The 27,814-nt window shown below is 41.6% G+C and overlaps 1 protein-coding gene across 1 annotated transcript in view; it reads left to right on the top strand.

Moving 5' to 3' along the window:
- The window catches only part of stk32a (serine/threonine kinase 32A), a 63,372-nt gene that overhangs the window by 4,557 nt on the left and 31,001 nt on the right, over positions 1-27,814 (top strand). The window contains exons 5-7 of the mRNA XM_086226721.1: positions 3,905-3,960; positions 5,791-5,942; positions 15,199-15,372. Of these exons, the coding sequence (XP_086082847.1) occupies positions 3,905-3,960; positions 5,791-5,942; positions 15,199-15,372 (382 nt within the window). The remainder of the gene's footprint in view (positions 1-3,904; positions 3,961-5,790; positions 5,943-15,198; positions 15,373-27,814) is intronic.

The following is a 27,814-nucleotide window of genomic DNA, read 5'->3' as shown; positions in this document are numbered from 1 at the left end:
CAACAGTGCTTCTTAATGATGGCAGTGGTGGTTACACCCTGCAGATGTGGACCTTTGTGAGGACATGGAATAGTCCTCACATGCATGTGGTGGATAAACCCACGGGAAACACCGCCTCTACACAATAGAACAAAGATATATCATGGATGTTTTGAAATAGCCAAGGTTTATTCATGTCATTTCTATATATTATTTTCATCCATCCATTTTCTATACTGCTAACCTGTTAAGGGTCACGGGGCGGCTGAAGCCTATCCCAGCTGACATTGGGCGAGAGGCGGGGTTCACCCTGGACAGGTCAACAGTCCGTCGCAGGAGCATCAGGATACTTGGACATGGTCACTGGGGGAAGTGAGGATCGAACTTGCGACCCTTCGGTTACTAGACGGCCACTCTACCTCTGAGCCATGCCGCCCCCTGGTGTTTCTTTCATGTTCGGCCAAAAAATATAAAATATTGAAATAAGCGATGAATTATTTACGGTGTCCAGATTGACTCTTTTCACAGTATCAGTTCCTTCGGGACTCATGTAAATGTATCAAATGTCTCGTACCTTCCGAGTTTTGATACTTCTTAAAAAATATTGCACCAGTTTCCCCAATGTTGATAAAATATTTGCGTGTCACCAGTATGTAGGTATTACAGATACATAACTAACTCACTCCTTCGTGGGTTGTCCCACTCACCATGCATGCTGGTAATTACTGAACGCTGAAAAGATTTGTTAAAGGTGATCTTGTTTCCCTCATTGTTTTCCTGATCATCCATCTTTTTTTGCCTAAACCTAACGATTGCTTTGTTACGTGTAAAAATAAAAAAATATGAACCTGTCGACACACAAACCATCCACAAAACAAATCGTTAGAATCAATTTGAGATAATTTTTTTCGGTGTTGAAAATCCCTATTAATGCAAAAATACATTTAGAAACTATTTTGCTTGTGTGTAACAGACTTGTCAGTTTCCCACTGAGGTGTGCAGATGAAGATGAACGTTGTCTAGACATGTTTATCTCCTCTGAGACTGACGTTCGTACCGAATGTGTCCCTTATGTGACGCATACGCTTTCCCCCATGTGTAACCAGGAGACTGTGGTTAATGGAGAGGTCCTGTTTACTGATGATCATGCTTTATTCACCTTGCATTGGCACATGGACCCTTGGGTTCTGTTTCAGTTGTCAGAGCAACACCGTGAAGGCTGATGCTCGTTGGTTGGTCCTTAAGTGATTTACAGGCAGAAATGAGAAAGAGAGAGAAGCAGAATGAGAGTGTGTCTTTACGTGGCTAGCTAAATTTGAAATGTCTTTTTTTGGGGGTTTATTTTTCACATTGAAACCTCAACACAACAATAAATCAGTTACATTTCTTCCTTGTCATCCTAAAAAAGGAAGTGTGCATCCAGAAACAGCTCAACTTTATCATTGCAGCTGGTTAAACTATATTTTTGAAGTCCCCATCAAGTCAAAGGTGTGTTTTTCTTTGTTTTCCCATCGTTGAATGTTTGAGCTTGGACTTAAATGAGGGAGGTGGCATTTTAAGGATTTTAAGTTGGTGATCTTTTTTTCTGCTTATAGAAAAATATGTCAGTGGAATACACGCTAGAGTAGTTTTTGCATATATTAATACATCTGTGGAGGGAATCTTCATATTTGATGCAGATTGGGATATTTTAATGAATTTCTCAAGAAATATTTCATAATCTTCGATGGACATCAAGTTTGACCTTCAGAATGGTAGATGAGTGTTTTTACTTTGACTGCTACACTACCAGACATGTGACAATGTCCCTGAAGGCAGTATAAATACAATCATCTCTGTGTAGGAAAGGCCTGCTGTGTGAATATTCTGCCACATCAAACAGTAAAAGAGGCTTTTTCAAATGTAGCTGGCTTACTTTGGGAAAAAAAAAAAATCCAAGTCCAGATGTAAACAATTGCTGGCTGACAGAAAAGAAGACTCAAACTCCTTTCCAGCCTGATTAGCATGTTTCAGTCAAATTCAAATTGACTAGCAGATGAGATGCTCAGTCAGATGATTCCCTCGCTTCCTCATCCACGGGAAAGCTGTCAATGTGTCAATTCCCGTCGTGTAAAGATTTCAGTCATTACATGCTCTGTTACTCATGTGTCCATCATTTAATATGACGCATTAAACCATTCAAAGATCCGCTGGTGGAATATGACAGGCCCCACCTCCATGAAATTCTCTCACGTGCTCCCTCACGGAGCTAGAACCCACCCACCTCTCTCTGTCTCTCTCTCTCTCTGAAAAACCCATCAGCCAAAAATCTCTGAGCAGCTCAGCAGCAAAATGACCGTGTTTATCTGTGAATGTGTGTCTGTGGAGGCCGATGTATGTGTGCTCGTGTGTGTACATTATAAAGTAGGTCTCATATGGTCCCTATCAAAGTAAGTTGTGTAAACACTCCAACACAGATTGAGCGAGAGAGGGAAGTGCCAGTGATACGTGACTAACAGAGCAGAACATTAACTGTCACATCCAATAGATCTAGAGGCGGCAGGCTGTGTGTGTGTGTGTGTGTGTGTGTGTGTGTGTGTGTGTGTGTGTGTGTGTGTGTGTGTGTGTGTGTGTCTGCGTGCTCTACTGTTGCAAGACAGTCAGCACTATATGTGCAGTATAATTATCTGTTTTATAGAAAGGTTGTGTGCCTATGTGTATTTGTGTGTGTGTACATCTGCATGGTCAGACAAGTGGTCAGCAGCTGTTCAGCCCTCCGGGAAACAGCAGAGAGGGGAAACCTTCTGTCCTGGTTGTCATGGTAGCGAGAAACAAACAGCTCCATTCGGTTCCAATTGGCAATACGTGTTGCTGTTAATGGATGAGAGTGAGGCAACGAGCTATGGCCTGGTTTAGGTTGTGTTAGAGAAAGATTGAGACCATCTTCACGCAGGTTGGAGAACATTTTTTTCCGCGCTGCTAAAAATACAGCAGTCTGGATTTCAGAGGAAAAACATGCATCATTCATATGGGGCATGTTTGTGTGAAAGCCTGTTTCTGCCAGTGTCATTGTCAGTGACCTATGGTTGCCCCGGAGACCTCCATCTGTCACAGCTTGACTGTCACATTGTTGAGAATATTCTCTCTACTGTAACTGTACTGGGATCAGTCTCAGCATATGAAAGACAATCAGAAAACATCCACTGAAAAAAATCACAGGTGAATATTCGCTTCTTAAGTTCTTTCCTTTTCTAGATAAAACTGTAAAAGCTTAAGTCCGTAACTTTACAAATGTGTAAACAATGTAAACAAACACCAGGCCTGTATGGTGCCTGCGCACATTCCATCCATCCATCCATTGTCTTCCGCTTATTCCTACGTTAAGGGTTGCGGGGGGGCTGGAGTCTATCCCAGTGTCAACGGGCGAGAGGCGGGGTTCACCCTGGACAGGTCACCAGTCCATCACGGGACCAACACATAGAGACGAACAACCATTCACACTCACAGTCACACCTACGGTCAATTTAGAGTATCAATCAGCCTCGTCCCCTCTTGATGTCTTTGGACTGTGGGAGGAAGCTGGAGTACCAGAGAGAACCCACACAGGAACAGGGAGAACATGCAGACTCACACATAAAGATCCTGTGATGGAGCCGGGACTTGAACCCGGAACCTTCTTGCTGTGTGGCGACAGTGCTGACCACTGCACCACCGAGCAGCCCCTAATCCAGAATCCAATATTAAAAAATAATCCCGCTGGCTTTTGGGCTGGTGATGCTAACTTTCACCTTGGATCCATAAAAATATGTGATAAGGTGATGAGGTTCAAACATGAATTATAGGGGCTAATTTTATTTAATGGGTGGATGTCAAGTTTTGATTTGTGGTTTTTGTTCCGTTTAAGCTAACTCTCTTCCTCCTCCTCTTCCTCTTCCTTCCTCCATAGTCAACTTTGACCACTTCCAGATCTTGAGGGCAATAGGAAAAGGAAGCTTTGGAAAGGTACGTCAGTGTTTTCCCATCATAGTACTAATCAGAGATGGCAGGAGTAAGGTATCTCATCTCGTATCTATGAGCAATTCCAAAAATGGAAAGCACTTTTGTTTCCCACACAAAGAAATAGAACCGATATCGAATAGAGAGTCCAACATGAAACAACAAACAACTTAAGACAAACAGATCCAGCATTAACCCACTAACACGCACTCCAAGAAGACATGGTGTTGCTAAGGAACCAGTGTGATGAAAGACAAAACACTATGTACGATTGATCTAAAATATTTAACAAAAGAAATGTTCCCTCAGAAGAATAATAGACAAAACACCTCAAATAAAATTTCAATAATCAAAAACATATCCAGCTTCACAGAAAACATGAAATGATCACATCAATCATATGTTACGTGATTCTGGGGGTTAAACTAGTTCAATATTTATTACCCAGACTATTCATTTGGTCTATAAAACGTAAAAGATGAATCACTCTAGCCTTTAGCCCGAGTCATCCAATAACCTCCAAAGCATTCTGCTATTCAGTTTACTATCACGTCAGACAGAAAGAGCTGCCCACAGTTGCCACAGAGGGAATGTGTCTGTGGGCATAGAGAGAAAAAAAATGATATGTTTGAGGCCACAAGATATAACTTGTTCTCTCGGTTTGGTTATCTGAGGTGATGAGATATAACTTCTCCTCACAATATAATTTTTAAGTGAAATCATGTGGCCCCAAAATAACTGAATAAAGGGAACAAGTCTCAAGCATTAAAGTTGAGAGTTTCCTCTCGAAAAATGTAATATTCATGTCCTTTATTTCCATAAACGGAACAATCAAATTCAGCTTTTAACATGACATGTGGTCAGAAGTAAAATCTGCATCTGTTTGTACTATTAATATAAATAAATGAAGCACTCCTGTTTAATCATCTCCAACAACCAGCAGCTCAACAAATCTGGGGTGATATCGGTTGCGCTGTTAAGCCATTTCCTGAGTAATTCACATCACCATTTACACTTATAGCGACACACATGCAAACAAGCCACAGACCTACACAGCTCAACATTCTGTCCAACAACAGATAAGCAGTCTAATCACAGTCGATGGCAAGCTGTTCAATGGGAGGAGAGATGTGATCAGGGTTTGGCTGATTAACGGTGCCAGCTGGTCCTCAGATCACTCGCTTAGATAGAAGTAATCACTGGGTTATTGACGCTAGTGCCACACACAAGAACGGCTGGAGGAGGAAAAGAAAGTGGTTTACTACACTGCTGCGCCATGGAAATGGTGTTCATTCAGACACACGATCAGAAGAATGTAACTGATAAATACACAAAATGACAGCTAGTCAGACAACACCAGCAGGCGTTACACACACTCACAGCAGTCGTCCTCTTTATTCCCACTGGTTTTACTTTGACACGATTGACAGCTCTGTCTGACAGTATTTTCGTCTTAATTTTGAAAGAAAAGCCAGTATTCCCCACTGATGAGCTCTCACAAATGTGATGGTATGTTTCCCATCTCGGGAATGCAAAACATACTGGTGTGAAAAGTTGAGCGTCTTAAGAGAGGATTAAATTTGTGCTCGCAGAGATTAAAGAGAAACCCTCAAGCTTCCTCCAAAACTTTACTTCATTTAGTGATTTATTTAAAAGTATACTGAACAGCATCTTATAAAGGGACACTACTGTACAGTTAACAACAAAATCACATTAGACTGCATGGAATCAATGTAGGAATAATTTTTTCAGCCTGATAGTCCTGGATGCAGGAAAAAGACAAACAAGTAAGTCCAACAGTTTGGACGTCAATGTCTCTTGATGTGATTTTACCAGGTCTGCATTGTGCAGAAGAAGGACACTAAGAAGATGTATGCCATGAAGTACATGAACAAGCTAAAGTGTGTGGAGCGGAACGAAGTGAGGAACGTCTTGAAAGAGCTGCAGATCATGCAGAACCTGGAACATCCTTTCCTGGTCAACTTCTGGTAAGCCAGCATGATTCTGATGTCAAGTATTCATTTGCGTAAATGTCTCTGTATCAGTTAAAGGTGCTTTCAAACTTCCCAAGTCTGTGAAACCCTTTTCACACACAGCCCCTCCCCTCTAACATCTGGCTTTTGTCTCCAATTGGAGCAACTTCAATCAGCATTGTTGGAAACACAAAATCCAGTGAACGTTGTTGCACACACAGCCACTGTCCTCCGTGCTGCTTTGACTACGGCTGCTTGACACTCCGATGCTATTTTGACGACACCTTTTACTTCTTTCTGGTGTGATGACCGGGTTTGTTATGTAGCACCTGAAACTTTGGGTGTGTGCAGTTGGATTTGATTTCATTTGACTGACTACCCCCATGTTTATCTCTCTCTGCTTTGAGTATTTGTGCATATTTGTTGAGTAAAAGATGTACAGAAAAGGCTACAGTGTGAAATCCTCTGATGCACAGTGCCATTGATTTGCTTTTAAGCTTGTCGTCTCCACAAAGGCTTGGCTTTCACTCGGATTATTACTGTCAGCCATAGCAACCATTTGGGTGATTTTGCAGTGGACTCTTGATTTTTATAGGACTGCATCATGTCCATTAAATCAGCGACTGCACAGACAGTCAGAGGGAGAGAGAGAAAGAGAGAGACAGCATTTCCCATTAACGAAGCCTTTATCACAGTCTTGGTTTGAGTCTGGAGACTTATGCAGTAAGGTGTTGACCACCGAACACTCAAAAGCTTCTATTCACGTCATCCCACTCTTTGAAGCTGCTAAAAGGAAAACGTAGTTTGCCTACTGATCCAAGCTCTCCTCACTTTGGAAGCATCTTGTTTGCCTCACTGCATTTTGGGGGTGGGAGGGCTGGAGGAAGTCTTTGCCTCTACACTGTACATGCTTATTCAAACTGCGCTAATCTTAGATGACTCATCAGGTACTTTTAAGTAACTCATTCATCATCATTTGAAAGCCCGAGCACTAGGAATCATGCTTTAAGATGCTTGATAAGTACGGCTTGTTAAGTTTCCGTCTGAAAGGCATCATTAATTCATGATAAGCACACCCACTCTGAGACGTTTGAGAGGAAGCAACCCTGGTTTCTATCAAGCGGAGAGGCAAAGAGGAGGGAAGGACTGGCATGTCAACGTAAAAATGATTAATAATCCACAATGACAACTGTTTTTTGGCAGAGATTGTGGACTTGCCTTGATTTTACCATAAGGACACTTTATTTAATTATCAGCTCTTACTTCCATGACTGATTTCTTATCTGATCTTCTAAAAACACAGTAATCAAATTCATTTTATGGTGAAATTGTGAGTTAAATTAGATAATGCAGCATCAGTGTTTTCTGCCTACCTCTCACTCCCACTTTTCTATTTCTTCACCTCCTTCCATTTTCTCTCTTTTCTTTTCAAAAAACACTCCGGAAGAATCAGTATTATTATGAAGATGACGGCAAAACAAATCAAGTCCTCCCACTGTGGGAATGAATGAGAGTAAAGGATAAGAAAGGACGCATCGCACCAACAATGCCAGCACTGGCTTTCTTGCTTGATTGCATGCTGTGATGGACAAAAATAAAATGTTGGAAGTTAATGCTTTTGGCAGTGAAATCCCCCCTGTACACACCCACATGCATACACACAACACTTGGAGGGGTGGTTTCCTCCAGAGATTTGCTTGGGTCAGCGCTATGCCCATTCGCCCCCCCCCACCCCAGCCCACCCCCTCTCTTTTTCTGTCTCTCGTGTTGTGTTGAGCTGGCAAAAGTTATGATTGTCCTGAGGTAAGCGCTCAAGGTTAAAGACAGAGAAATTACCTGCAGGCATATGAGCTGCACTGAACCAGCTGCATGCAGAACACCAGCCTTTATCCACCCCCACCCCCTGGCCTTTCATCTTCCTCCTTTGTCCATTTTTTATTCACCTTCTCCTTATCATTTTTAACATTCCCCTTCTCCCACACCTGCTAGACTCCCGTCCCTCTCTCTCCGATCGCTGTCAGCGCTCTCACGCCAGGGCCTGACCTGAGGCGTGCGTGTGTGTCGCATACAGCTGAGAAACAATGAACTCAGAAGTCAGGGGTGAAAAAAGCTTTGATCTCAGCTCTAATCAAACGTGTGGCACGGTCAGTTTACTGATGTGTAAGCACCAGTGGGGCAGCTTGTTGTGCCTGCGTTGTAGTTCCACTGTGAAAGAGTAGCCCTTGTTGGCACAGCTTTGCTTTGACACAAATGCCATGCATACACTCGCCCTGAATCAGAGGGGGGGGGGGGTGCAGTCAGCGTCAGTTGCTTCTCGCACAGTGCAATTGTTTGCTAAAGAAGGGAACACGACAGAGGAAAGAAGTCTTGAACGTCGGCTGGTTATTTGGTGTTGAATGTTCAGCATGTGTAGCATGTCGTCGAACAATACTGCAGTAACACTTCACCACCCAGCAAAGAAAAGTATTAGTTAATGGAAAGTGGTGGTACTCTGAAGAAGAATTTCCAACCTCTTCTTACCGTTCACTAATCAGGTCGACACGTTTGATCAAGCCAGAGAAGTTGCACACCTGCAATGACGCCCAAATATCCAACCAGTCATTTCTGAGTTTGACAGTGTTCAGTCAATTTTTCTCAACGAGAAATTTTCAAGTGGTCTTGAATGCAGCAGCAGACTTACCGTGTATTCCTGGTATCACTTGGTGAGAATTACACCACATTTACAGATTCGTGACAAAACGTGCTTGAGCAAAATTTATAGCTCACTTCGTCCCCTTTGCACCTGATGTAACAGACAGTGTGGTATGTTTATTTACTGAAGGGCAAAGGCAAGTCACTTTACATAGAAGCCAAAAGTATCTGCTACAGAGGCTGAGAAATAAAGCTTTTAGTAGACACTTTCAGAAAACCCTCAGGTTTCAGGATTATTTACAAAAATGCCATGATTTTCTTGGTGTTTTTAAAGTACTTTTAGCTCTAAATGGGCTACCCCATAACATCTTCTAACCTCTGAGTCAAATTCTGCCATGATGTAATGCGTTATTGCAAAAAGTAGTTGCATAACTGTCAAAGGACAAGAAGACGTACATTAAGGAGCCTGAGTTATTGTGAAATGAAAGCCTCTTTTGCTTCAGGGAGGCCCACTTTTACTCTGATGTTATGTCGTCTTACAATTGCTTTTCATTTCTATGCGGCGTGAAACATTACTCTATATTATTCCCCATATGCATTTATACTCATAAAAGTAATAGTATAATCACCCACCATTCTCTAAAAAGAGTATCCCTCGGAGGAGCATCCTCTCATGAAAGGTCCTATTATAGTCGGTGCAGTGTGTCATACAGTCGCTGAGCTGAGCGACAAACTACTTTGGTGCAGGGTACATTTTGTTACAAGTAAACAATGGTAAGATCTGCAAGCTTTTAACTGAGTGGTATCTGTAAAATGTGCACCTGACTGTACTGTTTACACTGCAGGCACATAGCCGAGCACGAGAAAGCAGCACGTCAGCATGTCAAGTATTTGGCTGGCTGTCAAGGTGACCTAGTGGAATTGGAAAACGTCCCGATCAAGTACTAGAACGAAGACTTGTTTAAGTGAATATAAATAGGAGTTGTCTGTCCAGTCAGTAAACACATTAAAGTACTGCAGTTGGTATCACTTCACTTCTGTTGATTATTGGCAGAGTTTTAATGTGTATAAAGTAGAATATGAAAGGCTTCTGTCTGTGTGTGCATTCCTCAAACCAAAAGACTCAAGAATGGGATGCTTTGGCATGAATGCTGATATCATCTTGAACATTTGGTTAAGCAGCACCAAAAAAACAACAAAAAAACAACAGTTTTCCTTCTAATGGATTTTACCAGTGTGGTTCCACTCCATAGAGGAGTTGATTAGTAGCCATAATGTCGTAACAGGAAGTGGTCGAATCACCACGAGCGAGCAGGTTGTTGATGATGGTATCAGCTCCTGTAGAAACCTCAGGTTTGTATGATGATAACCTTGTTTTGAGTAAAAACAGGATTTATGCGCCATCTCGTAGAATAACTACATTACCCATAATCCCACAGCATATCAGGGACATCTGTGATTGTGTCCACTATGGAAATGGTAACTGTCAGCAATTCATTTTGAGTTTCATGAGTTTCCATGATTTTTTTTTTTGTTTTTTTGGAGGAAACTGCTGCAGAAACATGATTTACCTTTTTGAGGCAATACTTAGAATGCTTTGATATTACATTTATATTCATAGACATCGGTGACATTAAAAAATGTTGTTATATTGAAAAATATTGCATCGTAAATAGGTTTGCAATGTCTTATGGGGTCAACGGTGAACACAATGGCTTTGGCCCTTTTCTCTGTATTATTTACTTTTTTTTATTATTATTATTTTTGGCCCACATCAAAAATGCTGTGGTCACTGTTGCTGGTTTGTCTGGTTCATGGTTTATCAAGATTTTCATTATCATTGGAGGAATTTAATGGGGAATTTAATTCCAGAACCAGAGCTGCTCTGAAAGTGGGCAACCATTGTTTATCTCTGAAGGAAACGAGTGGTAAACTTTATTGACATAGGTAGTGTTTAAAATGTGAGGGCAGCATTTTCTGCTGTTGTGTATTGGATGTACATTTTTGCTGTGTGCTCTGGAGGCATTGGACGTAGACTGATGGGAGCTGTCAGTCAAAGGGAAGTGTTAGGAGACGGGGTGCGAGCGAGGTAGGAGAGCTGTCAGCATTGATCTGACACGTCAGCCTGAGTGGTTAGCCGGTCGTGTCTGGCTCACCTACGGGCTGCGGTCAGTAAGTGGATGTGTGTGGAAATGTGGCTACTACCTATGACTAATAAACCTTTCTGGAACAATATGGTCTTCATTAGCCATTTTAATACAGCGATTCACTGATCTGGATAGTCAGTATTTCAATGCTAAATGTTCTGCCGTTTTGATAAAGGAACTTAAGTCAATGTAATTATTTTTCACAAGGATTTTTACTCCTTGGACACTTTTCATCTATTAAACAATAATTGTGGAAAGATAAGTTTCTACTTATTTTTACATCAAAATCTCTTTCTTTTTCCTCATTCTAAACATGATCATCTTATGAGGTCAGATATCTCATGAAATGGAATGGACAAAAGTGATACTCCTTTCCTGAAGGGATGCATCTGTCCAAGAATAATGTCATTATGGCAATCGCATTCAAATAAAGGGGATAATATTTCTGTCTGAAGTGTTTTCCATTGGTTACAATTTCAGCCTTGAAATTACAGCTGCTTATTTTCATGAACTGTATAGCATCTGCCAGTGTCCATGTGAAAGGGAGGGATCAAGTCTTTTGTAATGACTTGTTATGGTTAGCTTCTGGAAATGTCCATTACTGAAGTGGCCTGGGGTGCCTCTGCCTGTAAAAGCTCCATGCTGGATGTTCTCTCATCGGACTGGCTGCCTGGAGGCCGCTGAGAGGTCATATTCAAACGCATGTGTATCAGAGCAGACACATATACTGTAAGAGAGACAGAGAGAGGGACAGCTGGGGGACAAGAGGGAGACTGAGAGAACGGACAAAAGAGAACAAGCACGCTGGAGAGGAAGCAGGCTCGATGCCAGAGTGGCTAATGAAAAGTCTGCATGTAGAGGCGATAATCTACAGTTGGAGGGCTTTTCTCTTCTCTCTACCCAAAACACTGGTTAACCCAAGCAACAGCTGCTAATGGATGCATGCATATTTGTTCCCTCTGTTCTGTCCCAGTCTGTCCCTTTTCTGCCGAGTGCAGCTGCAAAAAAAACAGAAAAACAACAACAAATGGATTCAGGCAAATAAGTATTGCTATTGTCAAAAAGACAAAAATACTCTGATGGGATAATTATTTTCTATTCTAAATTTGTGCATCTGTTGCAGTCATATATTTGTTACTGTATGCAGTCCATGAAAATTATCACATGCACTGCTATTAATTGTAAACCCATAAAATCCTGGGTTGTGCAAGCTACAGATAACCATATTGCAAACTGAGACTATAAATTATGCAGTTTGCTTAACAGTTAAGAAAAGTTTAAACCTGATCTCTTGTTAATTGCTACTTTACTGCGATTGCAGTGTTTTTCTGCTTTTGCATCTCACCCCCCCCCCAAAAAAAACCCACAGTGTTTATAGCAGCAGCAACAGAGAAGAGAGTTCTTAAGTACTTGTAAAAGACTTTTTTTTTTTAGTTAAGGAGAAGAATGTCCGTGCACATCCTCAGCCTCAATTACTGCAGTCTCATTAATGATAACTCTTGTAATCCAGGACTTACCTTGATGAACAATTTAATGAGTACCATGTCTAATACATCTCGACAGTGGAGGCAGCAGCCCACAGGATTCATAATCAAACACCTTCTATATACGCTGCCATCACGTCAGAGATATAGAGGACCATTTTACACGGATACTGCGAAAATAAAAACGACACTCGGCACCAGGTCAGCCAGGATGTTGACTGTTAGCTAAAGTAACTAAAATTATCATTTATCACAAGATACGATTATCAAGATGTGCAGTACTGAGACAATTATTAGTATTATTTTAGTGGTTTGTTAATGGAGTGCGGAAATGGTGAGAAAAGAACTTAATTGATGTCATTGTGTGCGTCTCAAATACAAATTTCCCCCTCAAACTGCTAGTGTGTCATTGTGGTTTTTTTTTTTTTGATTTAGTTGCTGTCACTCAGTGTTGAGAAAAATCTATGGCTCACACAGCAGGCTGGTGAGTGGCACTAACCATGTTCTGCTCTACACGCGTGCACATTACAGTAATCACAAAGTACGTCTCAGGGTATTTATAGCGATGGCAGGCTGTCGACCTTTCCTGATTAACCGTCATTCTCGTGCTCAGAAAATGATTGTTACTTTTTACCACCATGACGTATAAGCAGCTGTGTTGCATTCAGATCTCTTAAACCTCAGTAACAGATGGATGAAAATCTTGTAGTGCACAGAAAGAGGTGAACTAATAATTTACTGCACTTTGTTGGGAATGAGCAGCAGCCTTGACTGGGAGGGAAAAAATAAAAAGAATACACCATAATCACTGTATAACTGGCTTGTGGGAATAGCAGAGCAACAACAGGCTATTTGAAACAAAATAGTTTGAGAATTATTTCCACAAATCTAGTTTAGGTGGATGGAAATATTTCAATTTCATTTGATTAAATGGAAAGAACCCTGCAGGTATGGACAGCCTCTGGGGGAAAGGACTTCCAGGGGAGCCAGCAGATATGCTAGACTTCCTCTTCCATGAACTAGTTATCACTCATGTACAACTGTCCTCAGACAACAATGAAGGGGTTGCATTTCAGGTTTGGTTTTGCTCTCATTTCTACGTGCATTCAGGATTAAGGAGGAATTCTGTTTCAAAGAGAAGCAGTGCATAGATGTCTAAAAGAAGAGTCAACGCAGCACCTGTGCCATAATCAAATATCCTTTTCTCAACACATTGTTTTGCATGCCTTCAAATACACTTCAGACTAAAACTGTTCTCATAATATTTTACGAGTTGCACAGGCGGTCGGACGGTGGTGTGAATGTACGTGAACGTGTGAGCTGCAGAATATGACTTTGACAGAGGTGTGTGCATCTTCAGGACAACCATTTCACAGATAGTCTTTCCATACTCAGAGGCCAATCAGAAAATTAAGAGGTCTCAGCATTACCTGAGCCTTAGCAGACACTTAGGAGTCAGCTCAATCAATCCCCATCCATCCAAGGGAAGGAAAGCACCATTTCCTGTTCTCTGGAGAGGGAACGCAGGGGAAGAGAGCTGAAAAAATCCAGCGAGTCATTACAGGTGACAAATTAAAAGACAGTGGTCTCTACCTTTGTTATCAAAACACCAAAAATCCCTCCAGAAGAGTTTCAGAGAAAGAGAGCTTTTGTGTGGTGGTTGACACATAATGTTGCTGACATTTTTTTTAAAGGTAGGAGAGACTAATTAGCTCATCATTTAGGTGGGTGGAAAAAAGCGTAGCCTCAGTACAACAGCTTTTCAACTGGTGCCAGAGCTGCCTGCTGATACAGGAGTCCTGTGCTTGACTGATCGAAGGCAACAAGTAGCATCGCCCCATAGACAACAAAAAACACACCGTAGAAAAATGCTCAAAACCATGTGACACCAAACTGAAAAGAAACGTTATATACCAACAATGACATGCTGATGGGATAGTGGAGGGACATGTGCAACATCACTGTACTCACCCCCGCATTTTGAATAAGAATATTGACCCCCTGACTAATTAATTAAAAAGATATTACCACCAAAAATGCAGGGCTAACAGGCTATCACTAGCCTAATCGCTCAAAGCCAGATTAAAGAAAACAAGATGCAGAACAAAGAGAAAACAGTTTTTTTCTTCAAAATAAAATTTAGATCCTGTTTTAAAGTCAACATCCTGCCAAAATACGTCTCACTCTATGAAGACCAAGCATAGAAATGTACACTGTGTTTCATGTCTTATCTGATGCCTAACAACCACTCTTGTACAAAATAATGAATTTTTATAAACTTGTTAGCCTTGAGAACTGGATAATGAGTGTTGCCTCAGGCATGACTCAGCCAAGACGTAGTTGCTGTGTGTGTGTTTGTGTGTGTGTGTGTGTGTGTGTGTGTGTGTGTGTGTGTGTGTGTGTGTGTGTGTGCGTGCACGCGATGTGTCTTTTCTACTGCTTGTAAATCCTTAAGAGTAGATGAGCATCTATGTCCAGAAACCCCGGATTCTTTCTGAGTTTGTGTTTTCAGAGATGAGGAGGATGAAACACTGATTTGGTTGAACAGTTTAGTGATATCAAAGCTGATTTTCACTCAGGTTGCACACTGTCTGGGAAAAAATTGGTTTGCTAGAATTCAATTTGCACTTGTCATCCTCTTATAATGGTGTTGGGTAAAAGTGTGGGTCCCTGGGTAATCTTCAGTGTTGCAAATAAACAGAAACAAAGAAAAACTAGGGAGCACTCGGACAGTACGTACCTCCATGGAGCAAAGGGAGCCTGTCACCCCACCCTGTTCTTGACCCTGAGTTTGCAGGGTAAGAAACATGCTCACTGACTGCAGTGTATATTCAGTCATGGTGATGGTTCTCCATCACATTCCACCATGGTGAACTTTCACAGCTGACCCTCTTCTGCAATTTCCACATCTCCATATTTCTATTTCTCCTCCTTTTTACTTCCATTTCTGATTTCAGCTGATCCCTCTCTCCTTGTCACTATTAACAATTGACCATCTTCCCCCTACAGGTACTCCTTCCAGGACGAGGAGGACATGTTTATGGTGGTGGACTTGCTCCTTGGAGGAGACCTGCGCTATCACCTCCAGCAGAACGTCCACTTCTCTGAGAGCACTGTCAAGCTCTACGTCTGTGAATTAGCCTTGGCTCTGGGATATCTGCGCACAAAGCGAATCATACACAGGTCAGATGCTTTTTCATCATCCTCCAAACCCATTTGAAAGTGTTTTAATCGACTGTAGTCGGTTTAATACCATTTAGTAATACAGAGAGAGGTTTTGCCCCTAAATAAAGCAAATTAAATATGTCCCTGACATAGTACACCATTATTTCTCTACACGTTACTTGCAGCTGTGTTCCAATTAATGTGTTATGACAAACTTGGGTGTAAGATATTGCCAGTATAGCCAGAGATCAGTTTAACACGCATGCTATACACCTATAAATCACCTGACTACAAGAATGCAGCTTTATTTGCATAAGCAGATCCACGATTTAGCCACTAAATATCAGACACCTCGTTTATGGTTGCCCACCATTAAAACCAGTCCTTCCCCAACTACACAAAAACACTAACAGTCCCATGAAACTGTGTGTCTGGCTCTGTAAGAGAGCCAAGGAGAAACTCAGCTCTTCTCCCGATGGACAAACTCCTAATATTCAGTTTTGGATGGAAGTGCCCATAAATTTGCAATTTCTGTTGCCAATTTTCTGAAAATGTGGTTAACATTTGCAATACATACATACTTTAATCATCCTCCTCAGGGAAATTAAAGTGTCTTAGATTGCACACAATCTGTATTAGCATATAAAATGTAGATTAAAGGCAAACATAATAAGCAGAAAGTGTCATTTGAATAAATAGATCATAAAAAGTGCCAATAAAAAAGTAGGTGAGGATGGAAGAGGAGAGGGGCGGCGACAAGTGCCTGCCATTTTTGGAGGTTTTAGAGCCTGATGTCTGTGGAGACAAAGGATCCTCTGGAGTCCTGCAGTGAGGTGAGCCGTCCGCTGCAGGGGTTCCTGTTGTCTCGGGGTCTCCGGTGTGTGTAACCTCATGCCAAGCACTGAGCCAGCCCTTTTCACCAGCCACAGCCATCTAATGTCCTTGCTTTTCAGGCTTGCTCCCCAGCTGACGGCAGCATAAACAGTAACAGCATAACATAGACACTTTCCATTGCTGAGTGATAAAACATGCGCAGCATTTTACTGCAGACATCACCTGAGCTTCCTCAGGAAAAAGAGCTGATTCTGCCTCTTGCTGTAGAGGGCATGTTTTCAAGGGCAAGTCTAACTTATGGACAGTGTTTGTAGTGAACCATGTCAAAGTCTACCCATTGAATTCTGACTGGCTGTATTCTTTGACCTGCAAAAAATCTATCCCCTTGGTCTTGGGTGAAGATGTTAATTGTGCTTGAAAGGTCAAAGAATATAAGCCTCACGTAACCTCCTGGTTACCCAAGCGAGAGCTGTCCTGGAAGAGCATGTAGAGGACAATGTTGTCCATTCCAATCTTGTTTTCCTGGTACATGAAGTGTAGGTGTAGGCTCCAGAGCTTGTTATGCCTGCATAATGTGACAGCCAAAGTCCAGAGGCTTGTCCATCTGTATGCCCCCTTTTCTTTATCTGAGGAACACCATGAGGGAATCTCCTCAAATGTTCACAAACATCCAACGAGACTTGAGTTAAACTGAAAATATTTTAGTGGTCAAATCATTCCTGCGGCTCCTGTTGTGTCTCCATCCCTGGGGATTGCTTTGATGTCACTGCTGATCCATGGTTTGTCATTAGACAACAGTATACAGCCACTGCTGCTATAACGGTGACCTGACCAGCAAAAGTTAATCTAGTCAGTGGAGCAGACTTCCCCTGGGAGTCCAGCAGTACATTCCAAACCGTGCACTCAAAACAGTGACCACATCCGTAATGACCGGGTGGTTGCGTTCAGCCTCAGAGCACAGGGGCTGTAATGAAGCTGAAGAAAGATGAGATTAGGATCTAAACTGACCTGCCGAGTTACGGCAGAGCTGCGCTCCTCCTTTTCGTAAGCGTGCAACAGATCAAGTGTCATATTTTCCCCAATAGGACTGTCAACAAGCTCTGTACAGCCATTCAGATGGTTAATGAGGGTGATGTGATTAAAATCCCCCAAGGCTGATGGGTCTGTATCCTGGAGACAGCCTCGCCTATGACATCACTATCCATTGGAGCCATTGCAAGACCTTCTGTCAAAAAAAAAAGTAATATCCTGACAGCAAATCTTCTCTTTAGCGGTATTATGGTCAGGACTACACTTTCTATAAACAGCACAGAACCCTTTAGCTAGCTTTGTTCTCTCTACTCTTGCATCTCCCAGGTGGAAACACACACGAGACAGGAATATTGTTTTTGAAATAAAGGATGAGCACCCGAGCACATGGTTATTTAAGCAATTTAATTTGTGCAAAGCTCCAGTATTCATTCTTCAATGACATCCTCCACTTTCTTCTTCTGCAAAGTTTATCATCTGAAGCATGGAATTTCCCTTTTTCTTCTACATGAATGTTGTTATGTAGGGTTCAATAACAGAGAATCGCTAGTCACGGTGATGTCTGGCTCTTCAGAAGTGCCTCAAGCGTGACATTCCCCATGAGCATCGATGGCAGAAAAAGGCACGTCCATCTCCTAGCCAGAGGTTGCATTCTCCTTGTCCATCATTTTGACAGGCATATCATTACTCAGCGTCTAAATTTTCAAGATATTCCCTTAACTCAACCCCTGCTCCCAGCCTTCAGTTCAACCCCGACCCAGCCCTTTTCATTGCAGCACTCCCCAAACACACATTGCTCATCAGAGTGTTATGATATCCTTTATCCTAGTGTTCTTTTCTCCTTGGCTGCCTTTGTCCATAATGTTTTATAACTGTTCCCCCACTGTGCACAAAGGTTAAGATAACTTGACATGAGGGTCACACCTGACACAACAGTTTACCCTGAGCTGCAGACTATGGCAAACACAAAATGCACATATTTTCTCCGTGCTGCTGTTTTGACGCTTTACTTAATTTGTTAAATGAATGCAGGTCAAGTGCTTTTTAGGCAGGAATATCTGCTGCTATTGCAGACAGAGACCTCACATGGCCAAGAAACACATGGCTACATCCCAACATTATTATTTTAAGTTGTTGAAGTGACTCAATGAGTACGTGATATGCACTGATGCTGCCAAGATACACTGTGAGTGCAAAAATGTATTGTTGTGCTTTTCCCAAGACCAAGAGAGTGTTTCTTGAAGGGCAAAATAAATCTAATCCCCCACAGTCATATCGCAGATGAGTCACACAGGTACAACCCTTCAAAACCTACCAATAATGTGGTATTTTAATGAAAACTATGTTGTAGCTTGAAGTCTAACTTACTATGGTTAGATGGTATTCTTTTTCTGTGGTGTTTTTGATCCAGGGAGTTCAAATTTTACAAAGTCTCCTGCTCCTCTGTCTAGTGTACCTTCAAATGTTGCCATGTTGACTATTTTTGCTGCTCTTATGCATTGTTTCAATCCAGAAGTCTCATGAAACATCTGTATGGTAGCTTGTCAAAGGTTATGAACATTGCTTTAAGTCCAGACCACTTTATCTAGAAAAAGGAGATTGCCAAAGTGCTGCACAATAGATCAAAATAGAATAAAATGACATCAAAACACTATTCAACACATAAAAACAGACAAAACTGTAATCAAAGTAAAAGACAATGAGAGGCAGAGACCGCACAACTCTGACGCTGGATTAAAAACCAAGGAATAATTTCAACGTGTAATCCTCTGAATATCCAGCAATATTAGCGAACCTCAGCTAAAATCCTGACGTTCCTTTTATTCTCAGCACCAAAGTTCCGGGGGCAACACATGTTTGGTGTCATATCTAACATATTCCACTGCGACTGTAACTAGGGCCAAAACGTCCTGCAAACCAAACGACCATAAAGATTGTTGGAAAACAAAATCTCTTGCATTAGATCCACCCACAAACATTTTGTGCTCCAGGCAAGCATCTTTATTAAAAACATATTTTGTAACTTTTGCTTTTATATGACCCTTACAGTACTTTTAGTGCATAAATATAGCATGGACACCCTCAGTAAATATCAAACATATTATACTTTGAGTAGTGCTTTGTTCGGTATATGAGCCACTGTAATGGCCATGTTCCATTCACTGCTCGCGTTGACTCCCCCACTCCAGGGACAGAGCAAAGAGATGACCAGAGAGAGAGAGAAAAAGAAACCTTCTTAGATCCTGACTAATGGGGAACATCACAGCGATGGAGAACGCTAATTTATCAACACCTCCAGATAACAAATTAGGCCATTTAATGTGAAGCAGCCTACTTGCTCTTGTCCACGCCCTTAAACCTCTGCAGGAAAAAGAAATGGGATGGATTTACTCATTCCTTCAGTCCTTTGAGGGTTATGAATATTTAAATGGTCTTTTCTATTCTAGCGCTGGAGAGCACAGATCTGCCAGATGATGTGCAGGTGTTTGTTTCTACAGAATAAACATCTTTTCAATCTGCATTCATTAGTTTCAAATAGGAAGAGAGGCTGAAAGTACCTCTAAACTCATCTCTATGGAAATGCAATATATAATTTCCTCCAGCAGCCGTGGAGGCGCTGACTTGGGTACGCAGACAGCGTCTGTGTGTCTATGCACCTGGGTACACGCAGGATGGATTGTTGTCCTCTGGTCGGTCTTTGACGAACTTCATTATAATTAGGTGGGTAATGATATTAATGAATTGAATCACATGGTTCCGCATGATGGCTAATTGACCACAATAGCTTTATTTTGTGAAGACGTCTGAATGAGGAAACACTTTTAATACATGAAAACAAATACATTCATAAAAATAAACCCCATCATGCACAAGGACATTATTAAAGGGATGCTTCACCTAAAAATGATCAAAGTGTTTGTGAAATCCTGAGTGTACAACTCGCTAAAGAGGACTTAAATTATACCGGACGAGGAGTTTGAGACTTCATTAACGGACACTTTATATAGTTTTGCTGTTGTTAATCATCAACCTCCATTAGCTTTTAGCATAAAAGTGTAACACTGGCATTGTCGGAATTCTTCATTCAACAAGAAGCCAAGCAAAGGAAAGCATTTCTTATGAATTCACAAGGTTGTACAAGTGAAGTATAACTTTCCAGTAAATTAAAATATGAGTCCCACACACCAATGACTGTCTTTAGCCAGTTTTCTTGTGCGATTTTATTTGACTTGTAGAGTAAATAACAATTTGGTCAATGACACCCAGTTTTGAGATGATGACATCATCAGGACAAAAACCTACATGATGAAAATCATTTTGAGAATATTTATTCGAATGGACAGTAACTAAACTATATGAAACATAACTAAAACCGTATTTGCTGGCTTTGTTATACAAGGATGGGTGGAGCTGTGGAAATGGTTAATTGGAGGGAATTTCAGCTTGTGTAACGGGGGCACTGATGAAAACTCTCCTTTCTATTTGTAGCGCTGCTAATTATTATAGATAAAAAGCTCTTGCGCTGTATGGTAAATATGAGCTTTGAACACGTGAACACTCTAAAGAGAGGAGACAGGAGCAAAGAACATCTGTTCAGCTCATCATGAGAGAGGCTGGGTGGAAAATTAAAGATAAGGTAGCATCATCGTGGGAGAAGGTCGGAAGTATGATGCAAGGGGAAATTTAATTAATCACCATGTGTTATTTTGACTTAGATTTGATTTGAAAAACTGTTGGCAGATATTGAGTAAATACTATTTACCTTTAAATCTTTCATTTTGCATAATTTGTGCTTTTATTTCAAGGTTAAAAAAAAAACAATATGATTTAAAAGTTAGGCCAAAAAGTGACAGCACAGCTACAGCGTGTTTCATTTTCAGTGTAAGCTTCTCGATCCTGCTACAGTTAACGTGTCATATTGTCTGTCACCTAGTCGGACAAATTCAGACATGAAGCAGGCATGTGTATTTGGAGAGTGTCACATATCGAGGTCATACTAATTCAGGGGTGGTTAGTGTTTTTAACAGAAAGCTCTCTAAATTTGAATTATTAACAACTGACTGAGTCTCATTTAGATGACATCTTTAGGGACTTGACAAGTCTCTCAAAACAAGTGGAAAGATGGCGCACACGTGTGCGTGCGTGCGTGCGTGCGTGCGTGCGTGCACGTCCTGATATCAACAACACCTTCCTCTGGCCGATCTACAAGTGCATTCCGGTGCCTCCTGGAATCGTCGTAATGGAAAGACTTTTATGTCGTCAACTCTTAACAAGAGTGTCTTCTGGGTGTCTCATTGTCTCATTTTGGAAACACGCTGGCCATTAAAGTCATTAAGGGAGTAATTGTTTAGCTCTTATGACACTGCAGAGAGCGGTAGAGCTGCTGTAGACTGACCTCAGAGGCCACTTAAGGTGGAAGTTAATTCTATTTTTTAGCATTTAAGCAATCTTTTGAAAATTTACACCAATGTACACATCCCTCGAGTGGCCATAGAGATTTTTAGGTTTTTTTTTGTTGTGGTGATAGAAATGGGCAAAAGTACAGTACCTTTGTAGGTGCCATTTGTTTTTTTTCCTTTATTTCTTATTTCCATAATTACATCCTTTACGTTCATAGCGATCTTGGTAAATAATTCTGGGGCTTTTTTTCCAGGAAATGTTTTAAAACAAACGACAAATTCAAACATTTCCTGTGGTCAAATTAGCTTAACAGAAAAGCTCCTGTTTATCTGTCAGTTTTCAAATATTTTCATCTTTTGTTGGGGGCCAAGACCCTCAGACCAGGGGTCCTAAACCTCTGTCATCCCGCAACAATCATGTTGGCGTGCGCTCCCTGCACTCCCACCCTGCACTTTTTTGCACAAGGACAGAATAATAATTCAAATTTGGCTGTAGTGATTATGTGTATTTAAATAACTGCACTGTCACAACATGTGCACTTCATGCCTAAACTGCTTTATAGTTGTGCAGCTACTCTACCAGGAAAATCCCATCACTGTTACTGGCTGTATATAAAGATATTTCCAAGTCTAAAAATGCTTTTTACTTGTCTTCATGCAGTTCGACCCCCCCCCCCCCCCCCCCATCTTGCTTAAAACCACTAGCAGTGTGAGAGATCAAAAAAGATGATGAAACAAGTCATTGTATATTTTTGTTATTTAGCATTAAAAATGGAACAAAAATGATTCAATTTTAATGCTGAGCTTCAAGTTAATGTTCTATTGATTTTATATTCCTTTTTGGAATCAGATGAACTGAAGCGTACTGTCTCGGCGAGGAGGATTTTCTACTTCAAGTTGTCATATTTTACATCGTCTTCCCATTTTTCTATCCCACACACACACACACACACACACGCGCGCGCGCGCGCTCTGAGAGTACACAGACCATTTCCACATTTCCATGATAATCTCTCTCATCATCACTCTTCCATTTTCCCATCTTGTGCTCTGTTCTCTACCTGCTGTACTTTCTCTCTCATGCTCCCTACTCCTTTATCTTCATTTCTTTGTCTTGGATGTACAAGATCTGTCTTTTCCTCTGTGGAAGTGGCACAAACCGTGGCTCTCGAATAATTTATTTGTTCTACCCCCCCCCCCCACCCCCCACCCCCCTCTCCTCCAGAGGCTTTTAGCCAAGCTGCCAATGGGGACGATAGTTTTAAATTACCTATCCAGATAATTGACAGTGAATGAAAAATAATCAGTCACAGTGTCCACTCACAGCCCTTAACACACAGCGAAAATACACAAAATACAGATGACATACATAGAGGCAGAGTATTACTGTGACTCTCCAGTGCCTTGTCCTTAAGTGAAGTACTCACATGGAGTGGGTTAATGTTTTATTCCAGTGAAGATGAAAAAGAAAAACCAGAAGGGAGGGAGAAATTATATGGTGATATTTCATAAATGCAGATTAAGGTTCCAGCTGGTGCCAGCTCTCCGATTTGCACCAAAAATGGGGAATTGAGCATTATCAAAAATCTTCTTCAGCTCAGCCCAGCTCACAGCAACAGATTTGCCGATGGGCGGAGGTTTGTGCTCTGAACAAGACAGAATGTTTACCAGGAAGTTCACTCCAAAAAAGATCACTAATTGCCTGTTTGTGTATCTTGCTCACGTGTCTGCGTGTAGAAGAGAGATTTCAGCACTTAATTCAGGCAGACCGGTAGAAAAAACTAAGGCGTAAACAGGAGTCAAAGAGCTGGGCAGGGAGCAAAGAGAGAGCTGACATTTTTTTGTAACACTCTCTGAATGTTTATGACTCAGTGAATAATTCATCACTTGTAATTGTGATGTGCATTTTGGCTTTGACGCTTCAGTGCCGACTGGCTGCTTTCAGTGCACTCTCTGTCTCTCCAAAAGCACATCTCCAAATGCGACTGGGGACTTGTCAGACTCGACTGTGTCTGGTTGTGTTAATAAATAAGGAATAACCACGTCTCAGTTCGAGAGTTGCCGCTGTCCTACACACACTGCGTGTTTACCCATGTGAGTAAACACAGCGACACACACGTATACACCTGCGTTCACACTTGTCAGAGCTCAGAAAGAAGAATGGGTTAGTGAGAAATGCAGCAGTTGCTGGTTGGAGCTCGTTGGGTTTTTCAATTCACATTCAAAGGCTGTCTGACTCTCCATCCGCTGGCTGGGGGTGTGTGGGTACTTAGAACTGAGGGATTCTGACACTGTGTGTATCTAGACTGTGTGCATTTATGCATGTTTCTATGTACAAACTGTATTTGTGTTAAGGTGTGTTAATGTGTGTGTATTACTTGTTTTGAGTGTGTTGTTTAGCTGAGCTGCGAGCTTTCTGGGGCTTCCACAGCTCCTTTGTGACAGAAAGAGAGAGGCAGAAATTCAAACCACTCTCTGATTTTATTCAGAAGAGGAGAGCAGCAGAGCCATGAAAGACCCTGTGATTAAACTCCTTGCAGTCTATGCTCAGACACCAGTGACTCCATTTTCACTGTAACATGACATATATATATATATATATATATACACACACACACACACACACACACACACACACATCATTTTGCCTTAAGCCTGAAAACAGACCATGTGAAATATGGAAACCTCAATACTTTGGGAGTTTTGGTTTCATCTGAAATGAGTCTGCAATAATGAACACTATCAAAAAAAGTTGTCTTTTTTTATATGTTGCATGCATCAACTTGTGATGCTCCTGGACACATCATCACTGACTGTTGCTGGGGTCATTGAGAGTTGGTAGCTTTCTCAACAGCGAAGCCCCCCAGTCCATGCAACCCAGCCGGGGTTGATCAAGTCCCGGCTTGTGCCCAGGTACAGCTTCCTCCACCTACGGTTCTCCTCTCTTCATTCCCGGCCACTTCAAAACAACATCTGCGTCCTGACTTGTCCAGACCACAGGATCTTTTTTCCTGCCTCTGACATATCAGACCAATAAACACAACTAACCCAAAACAAACTCTACCCGGAGGAAGTGCTTCAAGTTGATGGACTCATGATCAGCTGATCTGAACCACAGCAGGACAACTATAGGTGTGAAACAGTCCTTTGTCACTCGCTGGAAAGGTTAACTCACGGCATTTATTGAATAAATGCTGCTTCTTGTTAAGTGAGTGTTCGTGAGCAACCGGGAATAAAATATGTGAATTTGAACTCTTTTGCGTCTGCGGGGCTCTGAGAGGTAAATATTCTTAAATGTTATTGCTTTAATTCAGCTGTTCTTTATACAGCGACTGAGCAAATATTTGAGGGCTGTAGCTGATTTGCAAGGGGGAAAAACAATCTTCCAAAAGAGATAAAGATCCAACTGTGCCAGACAACAACTGGGACACTGATTTGTTGACAGGAAGTGCAGTGTGTTGTATTATCACCAAATGTGATAATATCAGGGTGTCTCAGAAAGTCCCCCTGAATGTTTTCTCTCTGAGCCTGTGTTTGCTTTCACAAGCTCTCGAAATAATTGCGGAACTGAGTTGTTGCATGGCCTGTGTGAGTGTGTGTGTGTGTGTGTGTGTTTAAGTTTTGGTTCTCAGGTGTGTCGGCCTCCTCCAGTGTCAGCAGGGTATCACATGACCAGGTACAGGTTTTCAGTTACCCCTCTGCCTCTGATAGAAGGCTGTAATGAGGCCATTAGATCCTGCTAATAGCTTGTAGGGCCAGTCAACCGAGAGAAAAGCCATGGGGATCAGCTTGCATCAAAGCCAGCCTGGGCTGTCACCACACTTCTCACACAGGACACACACATTTATACCCTTTGCTTTTATCACCCCCCCTTTTTTTAACCCACTCTTCCTTGTTTATGCCTCTCTTATGCTTAGCTCTCTATATCTCCTTTACTTTTCCAATTGGCTCTGCACTTCATTTTCTCAATTTATCCTTCTCGCGGAGCGGCGCTGTATATTCTTTCTTTCTCTCTCTCCTGCTTCACTCCCGTAGCTCTTTATCTCTCTCATTCAATAACTGCCAGGCTTTTTTGCTTCTCTTTTATTCCGGTGTATTTCAAAAGGCTCTCTCCAAAATTTTCAATTGCCCTCTAGATTCCTTCCAGGTTAGTTGCCTCCACTTCCTCCTGGCCCAGATTGTCTTTTACCCCCCCCCCCACACACACACACACACACTCTCTCTTGCCTTTTCTCACTTTATCTTCATATATTTCATACATTTACTTTCCGTCTCTTTCCTCGTCTCTCCGCCTCGCCTCGAGTTCCTTAGCAAAGTGATTCATGCACAGTTGTCAATTCATATGTAAAGTGCTTTAGATCATCATAATGTTTATTTCTCTCTTTTTTTTTTTTACTTGCAGGCGAAAGTGTGTGTGTGTGTGTGTGTGTGTGTGTGTGTGTGTGTCCGCGCGCGCGCGCGTGTGTGTGTGTGGATCAGTAAAATCAGAGATTTACACCAGCAAATGCGCACCTAAAAGGGCTCCAATTACTTTTGCAGTGACAAACAACCACTGATGATTGCAAATTGCGATGCAGGATTTGGGTTTAGAATCTGAAGAAATAAAGTTCTTCCAAATCCAGGCAGTCACTCGTTCATTGATTCAAGTAATGTTTTTGTTGTTGTTGTTGTTGTTGTTGTCATTTGTTTTCACAATTAATCTGAACTAGATGATACAATAGAGTTTCAAAAAGTGAAATGAAATCAATTGGACTTTAGCAAAGGGAAAGAGTGAGAAATAATCCGGACACCATCATGATAGAAGCGTCTGACCTACTTCAGTTTGTTGTTGATAGAGAGACTTCAGCTAGTAATTGTCTGGTAATGTCTTTATGTCAGCATCTGGAAAATAGAATTTAATTCATGAAATATTCATCTGATTTCAGCAGAGAAACTGTGAGCAATGATTGTGTGGGCTTTTTAAGTTGCTGAAGTTTTTAAATTATTGATAGTTGTTGTGTAAAATTCCTATTTATACAGGCACAGTCCATTGACTGGATCTGAGTCTTATTCAGCGTCTTTCTAACCTGTTATATATCAACTCGGTCCACCACAGAGGTCGTGTGACCACCAGTGTTGATTTCCTGTTAGGAGGATAACTGAAGAAGTTGTTGATTGATTTTGATGAAATTTGGTTGGGTGATAGAACTCAGCTTGAGCAATGATCAATTTGATTTTGGAGGCGAATTGTAAATGGAAGCAGATCTGGTGACGTTTTACTTCTCATCCCAAATGTGTGCCTCTGTGACATGTCCCGACTCTGGTAACACGCCACTCTGTTTTACACAAAGTAGATGAGGCAGGACAGGAAGTCAGACATAAGATTAGCACAGCACCTTGTTGTCTTTCAAAATAAAACACCTGCCAGACTCTTGATCTCATTTGACATCACCACATCAATAACTGCTGGCACAGTAACCACAATGGCATAAATGGCTGAAACCCTCTCTTTGTCTTTACCATATCTTTCTCTTGATATATTGAACATTAATACTGGTTGGTTAGAAAACATGGTCACACAAAAAGACTTGTCGTGTGGGTAACAAGATGAGTTGGATGGGCTTCCATCATAGTAACAATCATCACCTCAACCTGAGCAGCGTGGCGTCTTCCTCATTAACTTCGCTGTTTTTCTTTATCTCTAGAACCAGCTGTCTCAGTCACTCACTGTCCTGTGACTTCACAATGACAGCATGGCCTTTAACTTAAAAAAAAGGTCTCCTATTCATACTTACAGCCTGAGCGAGACACACGCCCCTCCCCTCTCCCCTACTGCCAGCCTTTGAGGCAAATGTCATCTAATTAAGGGTTACATGGTCGACCTTTCCTACCTCCACCTGAGCCTTCGCCACTTGATCTGCCAGAGCTCTGGAGAGCCGAGCTGCATGCTACAGGTTGAGTTTGCCACAGAAACAAACATATTTACACACATTAGTCCACACAAAACACAGCTCACCGTGGCCTTTGATATGCTAAATGTTGCTGGTTCCCTACAGGGCATCAGACCGATGAGAGGATGAGCATCCTGACAGCAACAAAAATGATCTCACCTAAACAGTTGTGTTCCACCACTAGAGGCTTTTATTATGGCTACTACTGACCATTCTGTTACCCGAAAATCTAATTTTTCTACAATTTTATTTCGAGTGAAAGCTGGA

This window comes from Aulostomus chinensis, chromosome 15 (genome assembly GCF_037954235.1).
Source record: "Aulostomus chinensis isolate RoL2024-O1b breed Wild chromosome 15, RoL_Achi_v1.0, whole genome shotgun sequence".
Taxonomy (NCBI): Eukaryota; Metazoa; Chordata; class Actinopteri; order Syngnathiformes; family Aulostomidae; genus Aulostomus; species Aulostomus chinensis.
Note: the sequence above shows the minus strand (reverse complement) of the source record. Positions and strands in the feature narration are given on the sequence as shown.